The sequence below is a fragment of the Poeciliopsis prolifica genome, unplaced genomic scaffold (genome assembly GCF_027474105.1).
Source record: "Poeciliopsis prolifica strain line A6 unplaced genomic scaffold, Auburn_PproV2 SCAFFOLD044, whole genome shotgun sequence".
Taxonomy (NCBI): domain Eukaryota; kingdom Metazoa; phylum Chordata; class Actinopteri; order Cyprinodontiformes; family Poeciliidae; genus Poeciliopsis; species Poeciliopsis prolifica.
The window spans coordinates 2,457,238-2,469,019 of NW_026562419.1; the positions used below are offsets into that span (position 1 = coordinate 2,457,238).

General features: G+C 35.8%; 1 protein-coding gene across 1 annotated transcript; it reads left to right on the forward strand.

Moving 5' to 3' along the window:
• The first annotated feature begins 961 nt into the window (after nucleotides 1–961).
• LOC129376658 (uncharacterized) lies at nucleotides 962–6,919 on the forward strand. Its single transcript, XM_055056248.1, has 5 exons — nucleotides 962–1,027; nucleotides 1,204–1,336; nucleotides 4,418–4,537; nucleotides 4,661–4,804; nucleotides 6,176–6,919. Exons 2-5 carry the CDS (start codon nucleotides 1,267–1,269, stop codon nucleotides 6,544–6,546), a joined length of 705 nt encoding a protein of 234 aa, XP_054912223.1. The 5' UTR covers nucleotides 962–1,027; nucleotides 1,204–1,266; the 3' UTR covers nucleotides 6,547–6,919.
• The last annotated feature ends 4,863 nt before the right edge of the window (nucleotides 6,920–11,782 follow it).

An 11,782-nucleotide genomic window follows, 5' to 3' on the forward strand; every position in this document is an offset into this window, starting at 1 on the left:
AAAATGATAAGCTGTTAATTGGAGGTTAATATTGAATGTTGTTTTCTAAAGTCATGCAGAAAGAGGAAAACAGTTATGGAGGTTAAACCTGACAGGTTTTATGATGATATGAACATTTCTAGTTATAAATAAGTCAGTTCTTGAAACTCTGGTGTTGCTGTTAACAACCAGCTGTAATAAATCAGCAGCTGCTTCTTCACTTTGATCAGCTCAGATAAAATCAAATTTAACTGAAATAAACTCCTGTTTGGTTTTAAATTACCGGTAATTAATAAAACTATTCATAAAAATGTTTCTTAAAGATCCTGAAGTCAAACTGTGTATTTTATTGCCGATAATAGAGAAACTTTGCTAATTAGTTGTTAAACCATTTATTTAAAATATTGTTTACTTTTATTGTTTATTTTCAAAGTCATAGATTTTAATTTCAGTTTTATCTTAACATTAAAAGCTAATTTGACTTTTTTAGAGAGAAAAAGGTGATGGAACCTATAGAGATACAAATGATGAGAACAATGGAACAAAATTAGGTTGTTAAGAAAATAACTTACTTTGGTCTGAAGCAGAGCAAAGTACTAAAAAAACATCTAAAATGGAGTAACAAATCAGTAAACTTGACCTGAACTGAAGTGAAGTGAAGTGAAGTGAAGTGAAGTGAAGTGAAGTGAATTGAATTGAATTGAATTGAATTGAATTGAATTGAATTGAACTGAACTGAACTGAACTGAATTGAATTGAACTGAACTGAACTAGGCTCTGGGACCATTGACACTGGAAAACATGAAGTTAAAGGAACCATAATGGGAGAAAAAACATTCATGAAAACTCTTGGAAATCTGAAATCTGAACATAATCTTTCTCAGAAGATAAGAAGACATTTTCGGATTAGTGAAGTGAAAACCTTTAGTTTATTGCTGGACTTTGACCCGGTTGATTATGAGACTCTTAGGTTTGCTGAGCCAAACTGAGTTGATCTGCCTTCATTGCAAACAGCAACGCTTTTAGAATATCACATGTGAAACTACAGGTAATACCTCATTTTATCTTGTTTTATTTAGTTTACTCATGTCTGTCACTAAAAAATCTAAATTTTCACTTCATTAATCTTTGATACTTTTGAAATCTTGTCTTTTAAAGACAAGATTTTGAATTAATGTTACCTGCTTTCTGTATCTAAACTTGTGTTGTTTTTTTCTCATGTAGCATTTTGCATAACAGCATCTGAACTTCAGAGTCGTTCCTCCAAAGTCTGATCCTGCTGCTGCTATGAAGACTCTTGTCTCCATTTACATTTTGTTGTGTCTCCTTTCCTCTGCTGCCTGCACTTCTTCTGCTGGTGAGTTTTTTATGTTTGTTTTATCATGAGATCTAAACTTTTGAGATGATTTTCCAGCATCCTTCCTGCTTTCTGGGTATTTTTGGGAATGCAGCACATATCTGTTTAAACTAGTTTTAACTTGTACTTTTTAACATTATCGGTTGATTTTACAGCTTCTGCTTGTGTTTTCAAGCATGTTTCATTATTTCAATCAGGAGAGACTCAGATGAGAATGAAAGCGATTAGAAAGTTAATTAAGTCTTTGGCGCTCGGGCCCCGGCTAAGGACATCGAGCTGACGCGATAAGCTCGGATGAGCATTCCCGATGCTGATAGGAATGTCATCCCCCTGGGACCCGACCTCGTGGTGGAGGTCAGTGAATGAGTATGCCTGGGAGCCTGGACGGTGGAGGTGGAGAAGGGGTGGAGGTGGGCTGAGCGCAGACTCGGGAGCGTCTGATGGGGAAGGAAGGGCCGAGGACGCGGCTAAGCAGCTGTACGCGAGGAATCACCAAGAAAGGGATCCGCTGGGATGGCTTGCTGGGAAGCTGGGGCATGCGAATGAACGTGTTGAGCGCAGCAGCTAAGGCTAGAATAATAAATTAGAATGGGAAACTGAAAAATAAGGAATACCATTACGATGCATGACAAGGGACTGAGATTGGAAGTAGATGGTGTAGGCCAGATTTGGAATGGACTGAACAAAGAGAAATACCTTAGCGGCAAAACGTTAAAACAATTGGGGCCGCAACAGGAGATGATGAGTTGATCGATGCCATTTCGTGACGTGGGGTGGATGAGGAGATTTGGCACAATGGTTCAGGCATGACGGTTTGTGGAGAGAGACGATGAGGGATGCTTGCAGAAATTATCTCTGGGAAAGCAGGTTACAGCAGTGGAGAAGATGTAAATACTGAGCAAGCTACGGAATAAGCTGCGGAGACCAGGAAATGACGTATCACTTCCGTCTCTTCTGCTTGCTGCGATTAAGAGTTTGTGCACTGGGGAGCAAAGTCAGCTTTAATGAAACTCTTTAAAGTTGCTCTTGACACTGCTGCAGTTTCCCCGACGCCAATGCCATCGTCGAAATAAAATATGACGTAAATTTCAGAGAAATAGTGTCAAGAATACGACATGGAAGAAGGGATGGACTGGAATGCTATCATGCTGATTTTGGACGATCTTGGATGAGAGATCAGACTTGAAAGCACCGGATGGGACATGGGCTTGAAATCATGGAATACGGGACCGTTTGCTTGCTAGCGGAGAACGGACCTGTCTCCGGACAGATAGCGGGGCACAATGAATCGACATAGCAGGACATTTGCCATGACATCAGTAGCCAACATGAAACTCATAATGGGGTTAAGGTGCTGAAAAGGTAGCCCGTCCCCTAACAGCTATGTTGCCTTACTGACTCAGTCGGATGGGGGAGGGTAAGGGCGGGGTGAGAAAATAACTGCGTAAAGTTCTGCTTTTGCTGTAGCGCCATAATTCTAGCATGCGCCTGCACAGGCAAGGGGCTGCCTGCAATGACCCAACGACGAATGGACCGATATAACTGCCAAAGTGGAGGACAAGGATGCGAAGAACAGGAGCCCGTATTGCATCGAGTGAATATAGGAACGGCGGGGTGTTTGACTGTGGGTAAAATAAGAGAAGGGGATGTTTCATGAAGACCTGGTGAATTAGCGATGCCAGACCATTCAGGTCATTGTTTGCTCAGCACTGCATGTCGGAATGGAGCGTGAAAATGCTGCGATCGGCCGCCATGCTTAGAATCTGAAAAAACTTTTGTAAGTCAAAACAGAACACAAACTTAAATGTGAGGCTAAACCACCTTCTATTTAAAATTGCCTCGATAAGTGGTAACTTGAACTCAGGAGCGATGATGGCTCTTGACGAGCGACAATGTTCGACAATCGGGATTATTAATCAGCTTCACGGGCTGACGAGAACAGCTCCGCAGCGCACGCTGGAGCGACTGAAGCAAGAGTCACGATTAGGTTAATGGTAAAATTATACCCAGTTTTGCGTATTCTGAATGACTTTTTTTTTTTGTAATAGTAATGGGTTGGAGGACCCATTACGCTGTGGTATCTCAATGCTGGCGTCAAAGGTGGCATGATATATAGTGCAGCTAAAGAAGGCTGTGCACGAACTGCCCACTAGTTATCCAATATAGAAGCGGAGAAGTAAATGCGGACCATGAAGACTCGTGACGTCAGACAGGCTTGCTTGTGTGACTGAGTGCGAAATGAGTTATCACATGAGCGGATAAGCCTGCATCGACGTGGCTGCTGACAGGGGGGGATGTTTAAGCGTTCATACAGGCAAAAGTCCTAAGCATCGAAACGCAGCCAGGGTGGCACATACAAATAAAACCCGCTAGATCGGGAAGGGATGGACTAAATGAACGATTCGCGTTCTTAGCATTTCAAAACATGAGAAGATACATCTCACCCCGGAAGCCCGAGGCAGGCGCGGCGTGATGACTCCGATGGGAGCGGCTGGTGTGCGGCTGATGATCGGCTGGTGTGCGGCTGATGATCGGCTGGTGTGCGGCTGATGATCGGCTGGTGAGCGGCTGATGAGCGGCTGGGGAGCGGCTGGGAGCGTCTGATGGGGAAGGAAGGGTCGAGGACGCGGCTAAGCAGCTGTACGCGAGGAATCACGAAGAAAGGGATCCGCTGGGATGGCTTGCTGAGAAGCTGGGGCGTGCGAATGAACGTGTTGAGCGCAGCAGCGAAACGGAAGACACCTTGGATGGACGTCCTTATGAACTGGGGCGTGGTCGGTGATTGGCTGCGACATGGCTAAGGCTAGTGATGATAGGTCGTCAGTGATTAGCGGGAAGCGCCTACTGAAAGCTGCGGGTGGAGCTAAAGAGTCTTCCAGATTGAATTTACGCCTAGGCTCCATTTTAAAAATAAAAGTATTTATTACAACTTATTTTACAAAATGTATTTTTTTTATAATTTTAATAGAAGAGTTTGAACAAATGAGCTAAAAACATTTTTCACTTGCAGGCTTATTATTTATTTAAGAAGACAATATGGTTTTATATGTTTGCATATCAATCAGTTTATCTTCTCTTCAGGTGATAATAGTTCATCTGAATCGGACCAGTCGTGCAAATGGAAATGGACCCCGATAGGTTTTGGGATTGGACTGACTTCCGGAGTTTCAATATCTATTATCTATGTCTACTTATGTTTATGTAAGTCACTGTCACTAATATAAAAATGTTTTTGTTAAAAGTACATAATTAAATATATAATTTTAAGTTTTAGCCATTTAGAAATACAATGAAAGTTTTATGAAAGTTTTTATGTTATGGCAGGGAACAAGTCGGGGCGAACCAGGAGCCAAGACACCGATGCAGGAAGTAATGACAGCAGTGAGCCACTTCTGACCACAAGACCTGGAAGAAGAGGAAGTAAAGAACTCATTGGACATTACACTGAGACTGAAAATGTAACAACAAGTAAGTCACTGGAGATGATAAGTGCAAGAAAATCATTTGATATAAAAGACTGCATTAAAAACAGAAAGATTGTTACATTTACAGCTGAAGTTGGATGAGAAAAGACGTCCATCATTTGTCTATATGAAGCCAAATTAAGTCAGAACTGGACGTTGTGATTGGACGGCTGAATTATGGTTCACTTATTTTGTAACTGAGTAGATTTGAATAGAAACAACTTTTGCAAAGAATTACAAATAGCCTAGTTGGATTGTCACTCTGAATAATGTACTGATCAGTTATGAGGCAAAATTAAATACTGTAAGCCTCTTATGCTGTACTTTTAGTCTTAATATACAGATATAATTCAGTATAAATGGGCCAAATGAAAGAGGAATGTTTTATTTCTGATTTATTCAAGTTTATGTCTTTTGTTTCCAACACAGTAAAGAATTTTAGCCTGACAGAGAAAATAGAAGATCAAGAAAAGAAAGAGAAAGATTTCATATCCACACTGAGATATGAAAGAGTTAAACTCAAAGGAAACAAAATCAAACTGGAAATCTGAGATGAACATTAAAATATTGGACACAGAGCTCCATGAAATCAGAATATTTTGAAAGTTCATTAGAGAAGCTTTGAACCGATATAGAGGACATTTAATGCACAATGAAAAAATTTAGGCTAAGAAAGAAAATTATTAGAAAACAGCAACTGAACAAAAACAAACGACTGGAGTTTGAAGATATTCAGATTATCAGAGTAACGAACAGAAGAGACAATTTAACTTGATGTTACTCAGAACAAAAGTATTAAATTCAGAATAAAGCAAATCAATGATGAAAGAAATCACAGGATTTATAAATATAGATTTTATTTCACTATTTCATTCTCAAAACACAGTAACATGTCTTCATTTGCAGTCAGTGGTAATTATTGAACATTTGATTATAAAATAATGTTTCTGCTAATCAGAGGTTTGTATGTTTTGTTTCCCAAACAGACGAGATCAAAAAACTGACCGAACAGAAAGAGAATCAGTTAAAGATCAGAGTTGGTGAATTGGAAGATGAACTGGAAAAAGAAAAAAGTAACTTCAGAGAAAACTTTTAAATATTTAATGTTACAGATAAATTAGTTATAAAAGACAGATTCTGCAATTCTAACATTTTGTTGATGATTCAGCAGAACTGCATTTGTTTTTCCTCATTTTTTAAAATAGTCAGAGAAGAAAAATTCAGACTAGACTAATCATAAAACAAGTCATCTGATTTTTTCAAAAAAAAAGGAAAAATAGGTGAACGCTAAATCTTCAGAAAACTGACTGCAGTATGTAGATATTCTGATCATATTCTGAGTGTCTTTTAAATTTTGTATCTTTATTTCTGACAGAGGAGAACCAGAAGCTGCAGAGGCATGAACTCCAACCCGTCAACAAGCCGTTACATGATACACTGATTAAAGTCCAAACTGAACTGGAGAAGCAGAAAGATCAGCTGCTGCAAAAAGTGAAAGACGTTGAGACTAAGAGGAAGGAAAACAAAGAGGAAGTTCAGAGAGTGGATAAAAAAATAACTGAGAGAAAAAACTCTGATGATGATAATGAGCTGATATTAGGAGAAAAAGAAGACCTGTTACAGTCTCAGTGGAAACTGGATGAGGAGAAGAAACTTTATGAAAGACAGATACTGAACATAGAGAAAGCTTTGGAACCTATAGAGATACATATGATGAGAACAATGGAGAAAAACAAGAATGTTTAGAAAATAACAAGAAAATGTGTCTAAAACAGAACAAAGGACTAAAAAACTATTGTGAAGTGACTGATCCTATTTTCTTTCTGTTTTCCCCACATTCATTTAACTAAAAATATTCTTTATTGAACATTTATAATGATTGGAACATGAATTATTATAATGTTGATGACAAAACAGTGGATTCATTGGAATCCTATGGAAACTGAAATTATTACCAATAGCTGATGACAAATGAACAAATAATTACTTCCCTTAAAACTGATCAAAAGTGTTTCTCATGAGAATTCATTTTTATATTTTCATATATTTTGCTGGTTTATATTTTGTTTCGTTGGTGTTAGCTAAGATAAACTTTTATTTTTATTCTGGGTTGTTTGTAATGTTGTCATAATCTCTTCCTGAATCTAATCCAGTGTTTAATCTGTGAAGAGTCAAAATATGGAATAAAACAAACATTAAATATAATCTTGCATCTTTATTCTCTAAGTCTTGTTGACCTCTGCAGGGAAAATGGAGACATTTATTCCAGAAATGTTGCATTGTTTTTGTGTTGCTCTATAGAAATAATCATCCCTGCATGTTGCATCTGGTTCAGTGAATTCAGATGAATAGTTTAGTGACTGATTTTACTATTTATTCACATTTTAGAGCATCAATACGGATTTAAACAATAATATCTTTGTTTCCCTGAACATTTGGTTGGACCACAGTTCATTTTTATTGTAACTTGTAAAGTATTAGATATTAATACATGAAGGCTTTATTTCCTATAAAACTACAGGAAGAGTTGGAATAAAATCTTTATTTTTAGTAATATATCAACAGTGGATAAAAAAACATGAATATCTTTTTTTGCACATTTACATTTTAGTTTCACTTTCAAACTGACTGGTTTAAGGTTTAAGTATTGCTCTCTGCACCATAATAAAACAATAAGAAGTTTTTAAATACATCATTTTGTTAAACTTTTACTCATTTTACAGCCAGTCCAAAGCAAATGAAACTTATTTGGGACACTAGATTTGAAAAAAGACAAAAAAACCTTTGATGTTTGAGAGCATCCAAGGATTATAAATCCTGGTTCAGGTTGTCAGGGAGTTTTTTACGTCTTAAAGTGTCAGATAAATATTCTGACCAAAGGTTTATAGTGAAGAACAGAATGTTACTATAACACAAAGAGGAGACAGAGAGATGAATAAGTTACTAAGATGAATGAAAGTCAATACAAAGTTGATATATTTTTTCTTTTGATAGAGGAGAACTCTGACCTGCAGAGGAACAACAAGTTGTTATTTGACACAATAAATGCAGTAAAACATGAACTGGAGAACCAGAAGGATCAGCTTTTTTGGAGAAAAACAAAGATGAAGTTCAGATGGGGGAGAAAAAATATCAGAGAAAAAACTGATGACAAGGAGTTTTTATTAAAAGAAAAGGAAAAGTTATTAAGGTCCAGAGGAAACTGGATGAAGAGAAGAAACTTCATGAAAGAAAGATACTGAACATAGAGAAGGTGATGAAACCTATAGAGATACACATGATGAGAACAATGGAACAAAACTAGGTTGTTTAGAAAATAACTTACTTTGGTCTAAAACAGAGCAAAGTACTAAAGAAAACATCTAAAATGGAGTAACAAATCAGTAAACTTGACCTGAACTGAACTGAGCTGAGCTGAGCTGAACTGAACTGAACTGAACTGAATTGAATTGAACTGAACTGAACTGAACTGAACTGAACTGAACTAGGCTCTGGGACCATTGACACTGGAAAACATGAAGTTAAAGGAACCATAATGGGAGAAAAAACATTCATGAAAACTCTTGGAAATCTGAAATCTGAACATAATCTTTCTCAGAAGATAAGAAGACATTTTCAGATGAGTGAAGTGAAAACCTTTAGTTTATTGCTGGACTTTGACCCGGTTGATTATGAGACTCTTAGGTTTGCTGAGCCAAACTGAGTTGATCTGCCTTCATTGCAAACAGCAACGCTTTTAGAATATCACATGTGAAACTACAGGTAATACCTCATTTTATCTTGTTTTATTTAGTTTACTCATGTCTGTCACTAAAAAAATCTAAATTTCTACTTCATTAATCTTTTGATACTTTTAAAATCTTGTCTTTTAAAGACAAGATTTTGAATTAATGTTACCTGCTTTCTGTATCTAAACTTGTGTTGTTTTTTTCTCATGTAGCATTTTGCATAACAGCATTTGAACTTCCCAGTCGTTCCTCCAACGTCTGATCCTGCTGCTGCTATGAAGACTCTTGTCTTTTACATTTTGTTGTGTCTCCTTTCCTCTGCTGCCTGCACTTCTTCTGCTGGTGAGTTTTTTATGTTTGTTTTATCATGAGATTTAAACTTTTGAGATGATTTTCCAGCCTCTTTCCTGCTTTCTGGGTATTTTTGGGAATGCAGCACATATCTGTTTAAACTAGTTTTAACTTGTGCTTTTTAACATTGTCGGTTGATTTTACATCTTCTGCTTGTGTTTTCAAGTATGTTCCATTATTTTAAAATAAAAGTATTTATTACAACTTATTTTACAAAATGTATTTTTTTCATAATTTTAATCGAAGTGATGAACAAATGAGCCAAAAACATTTTTCACTTGCAGGCTTATTATTTATTTAAGAAGACAATATGGTTTTATATGTTTGCATATCAATCAGTTTATCTTCTCTTCAGGTGATAATAGTTCATCTGAATCGGACCAGTCGTGCAAATTGAAATGGACCCCGATAGGTTTTGGGATTGGACTGACTTCCGGGGTTTCAATATCTATTATCTATGTCTACATATGCAGGTGTTTATGTAAGTCACTGTCACTAATATAAAAATGTTTTTGTTAAAAGTACATAATTAAATATATAATTTTAAGTTTGAGAAACTATTAGCCTTTTAGAAATACAGTGAAAAGTTTCTTTAAGTTATTATGTTACGGCAGGTAACAAGTCGGGCCAAACCAGGAGCCAAGACACCGAGGCAGGAAGTAATGACAGCAGTGAGCCACTTCTGACCACAAGACCTGGAAGAAGAGGAAGTAAAGAACTCAGTGAATATTCCACTGAGACTGAAAATGTAACAACAAGTAAGTCAGTGGAGATGATAAGTGCAAGAAAATAATTTAATATAAAAGACTGCATTAAAAACAGAAAGATTGTTACATTTACAGCTGAAGTTGGATGAGAAAAGACGTCCATCATTTGTCTATATGAAGCCAAATTAAGTCAGAACTGGACGTTATGATTGGACGGCTGAATTATGGTTCACTTATTTTGTAACTGAATAGATATTAATAGAAACAACTCTTGCAAAGAATTACAAATAGCTTACAAATACAAATGACTCTGAATAATGTACTGATCAGTTATGAGGCAAAATTAAATACTGTAAGCCTCTTATGCTGTACTTTTAGTCTTAATATACAGATATAATTCAGTATAAATGGGCCAAATGAAAGAGGAATGTTTTATTTCTGATTTATTCAAGTTTATGTCTTTTGTTTCCAACACAGTAAAGAATTTTAGCCTGACAGAGAAAATAGAAGATCAAGAAAAGAAAGAGAAAGATTTCATATCCAGACTGAGAAATGAAAGAGTTAAACTCAAAGGAAACAAAATCAAACTGGAAATCTGAGATAAACATTAAAATATTGGACAGAGCTCCATGAAATCAGTTACATTTTGAAAGTTCATTAGAGAACCTTTCAACCAATATAGAGGACATTTAATGCACAATGAAAGAATTTAGGCTAAGAAAGAAAATTATTAGAAAACAGCAACTGAACAAAAACAAACGACTGGAGTTTGAAGATATTCAGATTATCAGAGTAACGAACAGAAGAGACAATTTAACTTGATGTTACTCAGAACAAAAGTATTAAATTCAGAATAAAGCAAATCAATGATGAAAGAAATCACAGGATTTATAAATATAGATTTTATTTCACTATTTCATTCTCAAAACACAGTAACATGTCTTCATTTGCAGTCAGTGGTAATTATTGAACATTTGATTATAAAATAATGTTTCTGCTAATCAGAGGTTTGTATGTTTTGTTTCCCAAACAGACGAGATCAAAAAACTGACCGAACAGAAAGAGAATCAGTTAAAGATCAGAGTTGGTGAATTGGAAGATGAACTGGAAAAAGAAAAAGGTAACTTCAGAGAAAACTTTTAAATATTTAATGTTACAGATAAATTAGTTAAAAAGACAGATTCTGCAATTATAACATTTTGTTGATTCAGCAGAAATATATTTATTCTTCCTCATTTTTTAAAATAGTCAGAGAAGAATGATTTAGACTAGACTAATCATAAAACAATTCCTCTGATGTTTAAAAAAAAAAAAGAAAAATAGGTGAACGCTAAATCTTCAGAAAACTGACTGCAGTATGTAGATATTCTGATCATATTCTGAGTGTCTTTTAAATGTTATATCTTTATTTCCATCAACAGATGAGAACCAGAAGCTGCAGAACAAAGTCAAGACTGAACTGGAGAAGCAGAAAGATCAGCTGCTGCAAAAAGTGAAAGACGTTGAGATTAAGAGGAAGGAAAACAAAGAGGAAGTTCAGAGAGTGGAAAAAAATAACTGAGAGGAAAAACTCTGATGATGATGATGATGATGATGATGTTTTATTAGGAGAAAAAGAAAAACTGTTAAAGTCCCAGTGGAGACTGGATGAGGAGAAGAAACTTTATGAAAGACAGATACTGACCATAGAGAAAGCTTTGGAACCTATAGAGATACATATGATGAGAACAATGGAGAAAAACAAGAATGTTTAGAAAATAACAAGAAAATGTGTCTAAAACAGAACAAAGGACTGAAAAACTATTGTGAAGTGACTGATCAGCAAGATTTACTGAAACTAGATTATTATTGGTTCTGCTTCTCTTTAGTGTTTCAGCAACATTTTAAATCTCCTCTCAGACCCACTGTCTGCTTCAAAAAGGCTTTTATTATTTTACAATTTATGATCTGATTCTAATGAAATAATAACAGCAACAACCAGAATATTTAACCAGGAACCTAAACTATTCAAGATGAAATTAACTGATGCAACATAGACAATAAAAACAACTGCTGAAGACTGAATCAATAATATTATTTTGTTAAAAATGTCAAATGTAATAAAGGTTTTAACATCAAATGTATAATTGTAAAGCTCATATCTCCAGTTCAGGTTATTGATCATGTTAGATGCTTATTAAGCTGTTTAGTAATTTG

Bases quoted from the DNA above. Each gene is read 5' to 3' on its own strand.
- LOC129376658 (XM_055056248.1), top strand. From the start codon at position 1,267: ATGAAGACTCTTGTCTCCATTTACATTTTGTTGTGTCTCCTTTCCTCT. The intron at 4,538-4,660 runs GTAAGTCACTGT...ATGTTATGGCAG, and splicing joins CTATGTCTACTTATGTTTAT to GGAACAAGTCGGGGCGAACC. The intron at 4,805-6,175 runs GTAAGTCACTGG...TATTTCTGACAG, and splicing joins GACTGAAAATGTAACAACAA to AGGAGAACCAGAAGCTGCAG.